This window comes from Pinus tabuliformis, chromosome 5_2 (assembly GCF_031772625.1).
Source record: "Pinus tabuliformis cultivar Carrire ecotype Pingquan chromosome 5_2, CPIR1, whole genome shotgun sequence".
NCBI lineage: Eukaryota > Viridiplantae > Streptophyta > Pinopsida > Pinales > Pinaceae > Pinus > Pinus tabuliformis.
In genome coordinates this window covers 167,614,239-167,626,215 of record NC_142306.1, presented here as the reverse complement: position 1 = coordinate 167,626,215, position 11,977 = coordinate 167,614,239, and the positions used below count along the sequence as shown (strand labels likewise).

Here is an 11,977-nt window from a genome sequence, read left to right as displayed (position 1 = left end):
CATAATCCAAGAGATGTAAGAGTGGGGAAATCCCAGATGGATAAGAATCATTTTGATATACAACCAATTGGCACGATCAAAAGCTTTGGAAAGGTCAATCTTGAGAAGGATACTCTTGAGATGCTTAGACCAGATGGAGTGAATGGCTTCTTGAGCCAATCCAATGGCTTCATGAATCTATCTGGAATCGAGGAAGGCAACTTGTTGGGGGGCGATATGTCTGGAAAGAATTGGTTTGAGCCGGCTGGCGATGGTCTTGGAAATGATCTTGTAAAGGCAGTTGCACAACGAGATAGGCCTGTAATCATCAAAGGAAGATGGGGAGTCAGATTTCGGAATGAGGGCTATGAAGGTCGAATTGATAGCGTGGTAGATAGATCCAGAGGTTCTGCTTTCTTCCACGACATTCAGAAGATTCTGCCCCATAATATCTTAAAAAGCTAAATAAAATTCTATGGTCCACCCATCCGGTCCAGGGCTCTTATCTTTTTTGAACCATTTTAGTATACCTTCCAGCTCCCCAATAGTAACCGGAGCAATAAGAAGCTCCATATCCTCCTCCTCAACAAATCTCGGAAAATGACTCGCCACATTGATGATATCTGGTAGATTGGCTGCAGGTGGGCATCTGTAGAGCTCACGGAAGTGGGAGATGCCCAGGTGAGCAAGATTGTTGAAGGAGTCAGCCATATCTCCTTCTGGAGTAGGGAGCTTCCAAATGGTATTGGATACCTTTTTGCCTTTGGCATAGCTGTGAAAAAACTTTGAATTGTCATCTCCTGCTTGTATCCAAATAGCCCTACTTCTCAATCGCAGAGATTCTTCGCACTCTTTAAGAATGTTGGCCTTTTGGTTTTCCAATTCTATCAAACGACTCTTGTCCACTGTAGAGATAAATCCCAATCCCCGTTCATCCGTTAAAGCGCTCATCTCTGATTCAATGTTGATAAGTTGAGAGGTGTCTCGAGCTTGCTTATCCTTTGCCCAATTAATCGAGAGGTGCTTGATCTCTGAGAGATTTCTGCAGAACCCTTTTGCAAAAGATTCTGTTCCATTAATGGGATGATTAATCCAATATTCAGAGATCATCTTGACATATGCTGGGTCCTTCAGCCAAATATGATTGAATTTGAATGGGGCTTTTGGTTTCTTGAAGGGACCCTGAATTTCCAGATATATAGGGGAGTGATCCGAAATGCCTCCCGTGCCCACCCATTGCTTATAATGATGTAGCCTCTGAAGAAGTGTATCCTTCATAATAAATCTGTCAAGTCTACGGGCTAGTGCAGCATCGCCCACTCTCCTATTTCTCCAGGTAGGAAGAAGTTTTTGCATGGGGACATCCACAAAATTTGTCTGTTCTAATAGGCTTGTCATATAATCAGAGATTGAATCTATTTGAGCCGCCGATCCCCATGACTCCCTAAATCCCAAAGAAAAATTGAGATCCCCACCAATTATAGTCTTCTCTTCATCCAAAAGGTTGAGATGGAGGAGCCTCTGCCAGAATTGCTCTCTCTGATTACAAGGGGAGTAAACATTCACAATCCTTAAGTTCATTCCCAGTTCGGCGGTGAAAATATCCATCCCCAGGTAGCCAGCCCCCCCCCAAGAGGCCTCCACCTTAATGGTGCGCGGGTTAACTCCAATGGCCAGACCACCAGAGCGCCCAGCAGCGTCGAGGGCAATATAGGACCATCCAGGGGTAATAGAATGCATAGAGCAGATGATATGATCAGCCGAGTAGAGAGTTTCTTGGAGCATAATGATGTCAATAGGATCGGTCTCAATGAGACGCTTCATGGCTAGTTTCTTGGAGGAACTAGCCAATCCTCTGCAGTTATAGGATAAACACTTCATGGAGGAACACCTCGCGGGGCATGTCCTGCTCTAAGGACCCCGTCAATGGCGGATTGGCGGCCAGAGACAACCTCCGCCCCTGCTTTCTTAATAGCCTTAGAAAGATGAGATTTCCTGCCTCTGGTAGGCAGGGTACCGGCCTCTGGCATAGAAATACCCAGGCCTGCCTGGGGAACAGATAAATCTTTAGCATGAGACCTGGAGCGTAAAAAGTATGGATGAGGAGGGGAGGACTCAGAGGGAGACCGGGGAGACGCAGAGGGAGAGGAGGGCGGACGTAAGGAAGGGCCAGTGGAGCACATGAGGGGAGGAGATGTCATAACACAATGAGCCATGGAAGTCTGATACATGGGACCAGATTCAGTAATGACATGATCAATATTAGAGATAGAAGGATGCAGAGGAGAAACCGAGACAGAACCGGCTTCTGCTGCTGTGGGAGCCCTGGTCATCGGCGGTGAGGAAAGCCTTAATCCAGGATCGACCGCAGGTGAGGAAGCCACAGGAGACTGGCCCGTAGCATTGGGCCGGGGGGAAACTGGAGAGGCAGCCCTGGAAGGTGGCGGCGAGATCTTCGGGGAGTCTTCAGATTTTCTGATGAGAGGACATTCCTTGTAGAGGTGACCGACCTTGTGGCACCGTCTGCAGCGGAACGGTACCCCTTCATAATCTAGGAGCTGTACTCTAATGTATCGCCCCACTGTAGAGTAATCTTTTCCTCGAGCCCTTCACGGGTGTCTAAGTGAACCAATATGCGCGCGAGGGTCCTGCTCCTAGATTCCACGAAAGTGCGGTCATGATCCAAATAGGTGCCTAGTGCATTACCTATTCTTATGAAAACTTCTTCACCCCAGAACTGCAATGGAAGTCCCGGCAAACGCACCCATATCGGTCCGGCTCCGATTTGTTCGTGTTCAGGGTCGAATAGGGGGCTCCACCTTTTAAGGAGAACTGGAGCCATTTCAATGTGCCAGTATCTGGCCAAAACCAGGTTCGTATAGCTTTCCTTTGAGAAATGTAAGGAGAACCATCCTCTGGGCAGGACATGAACTTCCGGAAGATCAAGAAGTAAACCCCCCCAGATCTCTTTCACCCATTGAGATAACCTTTTTGCCGAATATGCCCTTCCCCTGACGTGCCCTACCAGCACTGTGGATGCCATGATAGCGAGATCGCTAATCGCCGAAGCTTCTCCAAACCTAATCGTAATATCCTTTGAGGTAGCCTTGATGCACTTTGATTTCTTCTTGCTGGTGCGAGGAGCCGATGGATGGTCCACCAGGGGGTTAGGTACGCCTTCCAGCAGGGAGGGTTTTGAGGGTTTTACATTGACGGCAGAAGTCTCGAAACATCGAGAAGGGCGGGGTCCAGCAGATGAAGTATTAGCTGTAACAGAGGTCGGTGGAATGGCCGCAGGGGCCGCGAAGAAAGCAGAGGAAAGCGGGTCGAAAGAGGGCGAGGGGGGAGTGTGAGTCTAGAGAATATGAAGAGCGTCCGGAGAGAGAGGAGGGCCTTCAAAGTTTGGGGGATCTATAGGGTCCGTCCCAGTAATAGGCGGAACAGTACTGTGCCGAGGAAGTGAAACCACAGGAGGACGCAAAGACGAATCCAGTCCGGCTGCCTGAGGAGATGAAATAGACGGAGGGATAGATGAGAAACAAGGGTTATCGAAAATAATTCGATCCGGGAAAGGCTCCTCCGAGTAGTCAACCACCTCCAGCTCCATATTCTCTGCCATCCTGTCCCCAGATCGATATCCGAGAGCGACAGGTGTAGACTCCTACGGCGAGGGATGTGCAGAAGCCTGATCAGAGACCGTGACGGTGCAGCAGGAACCGAAAATACCCTATCCCAACCCTTCACGAGCGCGCACCATCGACTTCTCCTCTATATATATATATATATAGAGAGAGAGAGAGAGAGAGAGTTCAATTTTTTTTTTTAATATTTTTTTTATTTTTATACAATTGTTTTGGTAATCATCATTAGAATTTGGTTATATAGTTGTTGGTGATAATACAACTCTCATGCTTGAATGTATAAATGGATTTGACATCCATGAAAACCCGTGCGACATTTATATTGTCTAAACTCTACAATTTAATTTTACAATTCTAGCAATATTTAGATAGATTTTAGGTAAAATTGGTAAAAAAATATATCTATGAAAAGTTAAAAACATTCATATTTATCTTTAGTGTGTACTTTTAAAAATTGAATTGGAAAGGTGATGTGTTTGTTTTTTACCTTCAACAAAAAGAGGAAAGTATATGGAGTCCAATATCATTGGCACATTTACCTGAAGAGTTCTTTCTCTTTGGGTAGTGATTATAGTAATTAATTCGACTTTTTCCTATTAATTTCACATACAAATCAATGAATTTTAATTATTTTAAGTTAAGGTTTTGGCAAATCCATACACTTCTTTTACTCACATTTCATTTTTAACCCTAGGTTTTAAGTTTGAGATCTTATTTGGCCTCTTCTCGAGGCATAAAACCACATTGTTGACCAATATCCTAGCTTAAAGTGTACATTTAATTAGTAATTTTCCCCACATGGGGTTAGTAGCTCGAGTGGTTGGGAGCACAATTTGTTCTCCCTTCCACTAAGGTTCAATTCCAAGGGACATGTTTGACTTGTTGTGATAAGGCTCAAAGAGTAGGTGACCCCTGGGATAGTCTAATAGGCTATTTGGTATACTCTTGGGGCCTTGTCTAGATTACTTTGACAAGTGGGCCTTGTCTAGATTACTTTGACAAGTTGGCCTTGCCTAGATTACTTTGACAAGTTATTGATTCACCGTAGTAAAAACAAATAAATAGATAGTACTTTTCCCAAGTAAGTAATGTTATAACTTTTTATTCAAAAATTCTACTCTGGTGGAGTTAGGACATCTCGACTCTTGCTAAATCACAAGTCATTGGTATTCTTAGCTTATAGGCTATTTGGTATACCCTTGGGGCCTTGCGTAGTAAACTTTGACAAGTTGGCCTTCCCTAGATTATTTTGACAAGTTATTGATTCACCATAGTAAAAGCAAATAAATAGATAGTACTTTTCCCAAGTAAGTAATGTTATAACTTTTTATTCAAAAATTGGGATTTCCCTCTTTGTGCTATTCCCAAGAATCAAGGAAGAGGTACATAGTCAACATAGTCAAGATAAGCATTACATAGGAAGCTCACATTACATAGGAAGCTCCGAATGGAGTAGTACGAAGGCAACCCACAAAGGAGCATCATGCATCATGTGCCTTGAACTTGGGTGGGGAGGTTATCATTAAACCCTCCCAACCACCTCGACTACATTCAATTAACAAAGTAATGTTATAACTACGTTTAGTATTAATTATTTAACATTAAATATTTGTTTTTCCATATAAATATTTTCCTACCATGAATTTGAAATACTTTTGAAGTTAAAAACCATTAGAAAAGATATTCATCATGGACTCAATATTTTACATGAAAAAATTAAATTAGAATAAAAAAAATAACAACATTTCTTTCAACCACCTAAACTAAATCAAATTAACCTATTGTTTTTTATATACATACTATTCCATGATTTTTTATTTAATAAATGATTCATTTTAACTTCGCTATATTGATGTGTTTAATAATATATACATACTATTCCATGATTTTTTATTTAATAAATGATTCATTTTAACTTCGCTATATTTATGTGTTTAATAATATATACATACTATTCCATGATTTTTTATTTAATAAATGATTCATTTTAACTTCGCTATATTGATGTGTTTAATAATATACATAGTTTAATTGGGGTCGAATATTGACGAATGCCAAGGTTTTCGAATGTCGAGCCTCACCAAGTGTCGTTGTTCAGCTCTGGTTGGCCTCGCATTGATGGAGTGATCCGAGCGAAGTCGAAGTGTCTAACGAGGCAGAGGAAGCGTTTTGTATTATCCATAGTGGCGGGCGTGGGATTTTTTGGTTTTGCAAGCTGCCAAATCCACCTATCTCAGTAGATCTATGCATTGGGCCTTTGACTGCAAGCAAATATTTTACGCAAGCTGTTGTATCCATGCTACAAAAGGGCGATGGGGGGTCACAAGCGCTCATAGTTTCAAATCACATGCATCTCTTATGAGTAAGCGATCAATCTACTATTCAATTTGGATATGCCATTGTTTTGTCCGTAACCCAAAAGATGTGGAATGGTTTTTGTAAACCTATTTCGATTCTGATTTTGTGCGGCCAGGTAAATTCCTTCAGTTCGTCAATCATCTCCTTATATTCACCAGAATGGGGATTTCTTGTTTTCATATTTTTATGGGATCTGACAGGTGTGAGGACAAGGCGGCTCCCTTGACAAGAAGATATTGTGTTTGGGGCGTGTCGCACCTGAGATAGGTTCTTTTGCAATCGATGTAGCTTTTCACGACCTTCCTTCCCTTAGATCGAAATATCTCAGAAGGAAAAACCAGATCTAAAGGAAGCCTTTCAGATCTTCGTCAAACCCCTAAATTGGAGCACACTCCTTTTTGGGGTTTTTGGATGTAAAACAACAGTTAAAGCAACAAATTGGTATTCTTGTGTTGTCACAATGCCTATTACATGGAGGGAAGCACTTAATGATTTTTTATCCATTATGCAGTTATGGCATTTCAAAGAACTCCACGATTGTCATGGTCACGAGGATCTGTGGTTGAGCTACCAGCACAAGGAAATTAGAGCCCTCAAGATCTTACAATGAAGCTATTGGATCTAGAAACTTCATGGGTGGGGCTTCAGTTTTCAGAAACCCTAATGGATAAGTCTTTTTCAAAGAGACAGTGAAAGGGAAACAATTATTTCTGCAGACCATATCCAAAATTTGTCAAGACCTTACATTGTTGAACAAATAGAAAAGACCTCAACTATGGAATTTACAAAACTTAGAGGTAAACTTACCTTTTTTATTATCTTTAATCCAACACTATAAATTGCAGGTTTAATGGATTTTCGCTGAGATCTAAAGATTTACACCAATGGGGTTTTTCTTCCTAGACACCTGATATATACTTATGCTCCAATGACCTTCAAGTTCAATTTGATACATAGAAAGATTTGGAGAATGTCTTAAATGAGAGATCACGGTTTTGGGGTAGGGCAAGGCTCTTCATTACCCCATGGTTCCCAAATTTTGATGCCACAAACATGGTGGTCACAACAATCCCAGTTTGGGTGAGATTACCAAATCTCCCTCTTCCTTTCTGCCGTCATCCAATCCTTGAAGATATTAGAAATACTCATGGAAAATTCAAAAAGATGGATCTTGACAAAATAGGAAAAGGTATCTTTGCCTTTGCCAAAAATTGTGTAGAGATAGATCTCAATAAAGGTCTACCTGATTGCATCCACTTGAATCATAAAAACTTGCAATGGACCCAAGCCTTAGATTATGAGAACACAACATTTAGATGTCAAATATGTTTTCAAATAGGACACTTGCAAAACATTTCCCCATAGGCAAAAAAAATCCAAAAAAGAACAAGGCGCAGACACATAAGCCTAATTGATGACAGGTATTTGATCGTCTTCTTTCTAAAGATGAGAACATGGAGGAAGTTCCAAATAAGGAAGCACATGTGCAACATGGTAACTATGTAGATGGGGGTGGTGTGGACCAGTCAAGAATCATGACCCACATTCAGAAGGAAACTAAATTGGTAGAGATCTAAGCAACAAATCAACAGAAAGAGGAAACATATCTAAGCAACAAAGCAACAGAAAAAGGAAACACTCAACGAAATAGGCATGTGGGGTATAAAGAGAAATCATATATCCGAGAACTCTAATTCAAAGAAATAAGTCCCTTCTTAGGTAGCTGAAAATGAATTAGCAATAGTAATAGCTAAACTCACACCTCGAATTTACCAAAAAAAATATCACATTTAACCCAACAAAATTTATGTACATTTTTTCTTTAGTTTTTTTCTTATATTACTCATCCATCAAAAATTTAACATAAACAGATCTAATCGAAGAATGGCAGGGGCTGGTGGAATCATCTGCAATGCCAATGGAGACATCGAAATGGCTTATGAATGGGGATTAGGCCCCTCTCTCCAATAACAGGGCTGAAGCTCTCGCACTATACCAAGGGCTCATTCAGCTTCAAAAACTCGGCATAAGCATTGCAATAATCCTTGGAGACTTGGCCATCATCATTAGTCTAATGGTTTATAATTGGAGAGCCTCCAATGTGCTCCTGCAACAAACTATTAATCGTTGTCAAGCTCTGACCCAAAAAATGAAAGAAATCTGTTTCTTCCATGTTCTTCGCTCCCTCAACAAGGAGGCTGATACTCATACAAATAGAGCCTGCTCCAAATCCATAGGCAATCTCCTATGCAACTCCATCGAATCACAAAATTACCTGCCATGATCAGAAGCAAATCAATACTCAGATTGGCCGCAGAATTTTTCAATAACATTGGGTACCTTTTCATTGTTGCTCACAGCGTCTTCAAGCGGAATCTGATCCTTGTTACAACAAAAATCTCCATTGAAATCTATAATGATGATGACTCTACCACCATATCTCTGAAATCGATCTGCCAATCCCACTTTTGTCCCATCACCCAAGGTGCTCTGGTTCTCTCATCCCTTTCCCGTGATTTATCTCTCAATATACCTGTGACTCCCTGTCCGCTCTTCCTTATCTCCTTGTTGGAGCCTGCCTACATATTCGATCTTATTCACTCAGAATCAGAACTCTTCCTTCCTTGGCTGTGTTCACTTCATCCCTGGTTCATCCTTGACCCATCCTATATTGCTCTGAGCCTTCGTTCTCCTTCCCTCAGGTTCATTTCTGTTAAACCTCCACCAAGATTTTTCTTCCCAGGCTCTTTGGAACAGCAATCTTGCAGCACTCTGCCTTTGCTGCGCACAGAGAATTCAGTTTGGCCATACGCAATGGCGAGAAACGAGGACTGCTTACACTGTGTCGATCTGCACGTAGAACTGGAGCAAATCCAAGCTTACCAGAAGATTTTGGACACCAAAATCGACACCCATGCCCGGATCACTAAGGAGAAGCATGAGATCGACCTCAATCTCTTTCTTCATAGTGTTTCTTCTCTTCGGGAGCAGTTCAATGACCTTAGATGCAGTCATGTCCAAGAGTCCATTGACATCCTGAAGTTCATCATGGAAAAAAGTAACACTCCTAGCACTAGCTCATCAAATTTAAGGAATGAAGGTGTTGAAGGCAATCCTGAAGAATCTACAGCCCACCAAATCAGCCATATAAACATTGATTAAGCATGACTTGCAAATTATGTTTCCTACTGCTTCAGTTTATTAGAATCTATACTAGTTCAGGTTTTCCAAAAGTCAAGAATGACAAAAGCAAAGGGGAATTTTGTCCCTCCTGTAATATTTCCTTACTTTGCTTCCCGAGCATAATGCCTTGTAACAATGGAGCTTAGCCTCCCCAATATTTTTTGGAATACAAACAGCAATCGTTTATGTTTAAAAAAAAAAAAATTAACATAAACACATACTTAACAACATTTACAAAATTAAATAAAATTACAATTTTTTCTTAGATATTATATAATTTATCATAAAATTTACCATAATTGGGGTTTGTCATTGTCATCTTATTCGATCATATTATAATTGCTATATAGTTAGATATAGGAAGCCTTTTTACTTTACACATCAATCATTTTTAAGTTATTATTATTTTTTTTTGCTTTATGTGAAACATAAAGCATAAAAAGTATCATGGTAAACATCACATTAATTTAAAGCCATATATTGCAAAGTCAATTTTATATTAATGAGATTATTCCCATAATATTTTATAAATGATGTGCTTTATAAGTGTTATCATGATACCAATTTTCTGTAGGGGCTTAACTGAAGCTTGCTATGGCCTTGTCGAGTCTCTTCTCTAACTTTAACGCTTATCCTTCTTTACACGAACCTACTCAGGTATTTCACGCACTAGCGACCTTTCTTCACGGCTTCCCTCGCCTTCTTACAGTCTTGGCGTCCCTTCTACCTTTTGGTGAACCTCTGGCGAACCTCAAGCAAGGATAACTGAGACAGATACTACCTCAACAGACATTTGATGCACAATACAAGTACTCATATGTGGAACATGAAAACACTCTCTTTATTTATTTCAGAAAAGATTTCTTACAAAATGGACTGTGTTCGCCAGAAAGAGCGAATACATAGACCATGAACACATTAATCCACACACATATACTTTTCTATAGATCTGGCCACTTTAGGTTCTTATCTATGCCGAGCACATAGATACGCAGGCTTCTCAGATCTCCTAAGACACTCTTAAAACATCAATCTTCTTCATGATGCAAGCAGATCAGACAGATGTCCGCAGTTGCAGAGCAGGAAGGAAAGAAAGATCTTATTTACACACTCAAAAAACTCTTCAAACACTCACACTCTCACCCACTCGCCTCCCCTCAAATGAGCCTTACCCTCCTCCTTATATAGGAAAGAGAGGGGACAAGCATTTGATGGTTGGGCCTCTATGTACAAAAGGAATCTGTGTACCTTCATCAATCAGTCAGGTAGATGTGGGGTCAAACCCCACCAATGGTCAGAGAAGTGCTCCGAGTCTCCTGATGAGATTGAATCTTATACTAACTCCATTATTAAAGGTAAATACACAGTGGAAACTTTTTCCTGGAAAGCCCACGAGAAAACCGATCACTTTAAGTCTGTGACTAGACGTTACATAGTAGGGTCCATGAGGACTACTTTAGGTCGGGTCATTGAAGACCGTGATTCCAGGAAAACGGAATTTGTCATACAGACAATCATCCCATGCTTTTGTATAGATTCTTCTGACTATCATGGGCTTGTTTAGTACAATCTGATGTTTTATTTTAGTCATAACTAGCCATTCATGATGTCTAGTCATGTACTGGTTCAGTATCTCACAATCAGAAAGATGTTGCAGATCTTTGACGATCTTACAAGGAGTATGGAAACAATCAAAAACATTATTTTCAAAACATCTGTCGCACTGCATTCTATAGTGAGACTCATAATAGAGAGGGTCGATAGCTGTTCTATTGACACCATAGTCTGTCCACCAAGCCTATAACCATTCACATTGTTGATTTCTTTGCATGGCCCACGTTGTCCCAAATTTTAGTTTGGTATAGTGGGTTTCATTTTTACCATCAACATTTAGGAGATCCCACCATAGTTGCTTATATCCTGCAAAATTGTAAACAGTATCAAGAAACATAAGATTTGGATCATTTCCTGGCCATAGAGTAGCATTGTTTGTTATAATAGGCCAATTGATATTTCTGGTTTGGTTTATACAAAAATATTTGTGATATATCCTATGTCGATCACCTCATTTTGAACAAATCAGGTTGATATCATGAAAATCACTTCTCAGTGATTCTTCTGCTAGACATGCTACATTCATACTTCTTGAGTATACCATATCATGGATCCACTTGCTCCCTTTGGGTATACTTTCCTTTCTGGAACCAAATGTAGAATGTCTGTGTGGGCTTGAAGATTTGCATCTAACACTTTGGTGTTTCTCAGATGCCAAGTTGGTTTCCAATTATCTCTATATTCTGACCAACTTTTATCTTTAGGAATGGATCTTAATATTTCCTGGTGTTGATTTTGATCCCACTCTGTGACTATTATCATGACATGTTGTTGTTGAATATATTCTCTACTGAGAAAGTCAGGCAAACAATTTACTGATCCTTTGATATGTTCAACTTGAAAATCAAAATTTGCAAATAATGCTTGCCATCTAGCAAATTTTGCTTCACCAGGCTTCTTGATGTCTTTAGTTAGGACTTTCTTTAAGGCAAAAGCATCTGTTCTTAATAAGAAATTTTTATTGACCAAATGAATTTCAAATTTGTCAATAGAATTCCATGCAGCTTTTACTTCCCTTTCAATTGTAGAGTAATTTCTTTCAGCAAGATTCCAAGTTCCAGAAGCAAATTGAACTATCTGTTCTTCACCATCTTTCTTTTGTTTGAGTATACCTCCCCATCCAAGGTCACTGGCATCTGATTCAACAATTTTAAAAGCATTGTCGTCAGCAACATATAAAATAGGAAGAGATTTTACCTTGG

At 40.2% G+C, this 11,977-nt stretch overlaps 1 protein-coding gene across 1 annotated transcript; it reads right to left on the bottom strand.

The window, feature by feature from the left end:
- Positions 1–2,530: 2,530 nt before the first annotated feature.
- LOC149158081 (uncharacterized) lies at positions 2,531–3,022 on the bottom strand. Its single transcript, XM_089433872.1, has one exon. The coding sequence runs from the start codon at positions 3,020–3,022 to the stop codon at positions 2,531–2,533; it is 492 nt and encodes a 163-aa protein (XP_089289998.1).
- Positions 3,023–11,977: the final 8,955 nt, after the last annotated feature.

Coding starts and splice junctions, on each gene's coding strand:
- LOC149158081 (XM_089433872.1), bottom strand. CDS start 3,022: ATGGCATCCACAGTGCTGGTAGGGCACGTCAGGGGAAGGGCATATTCG.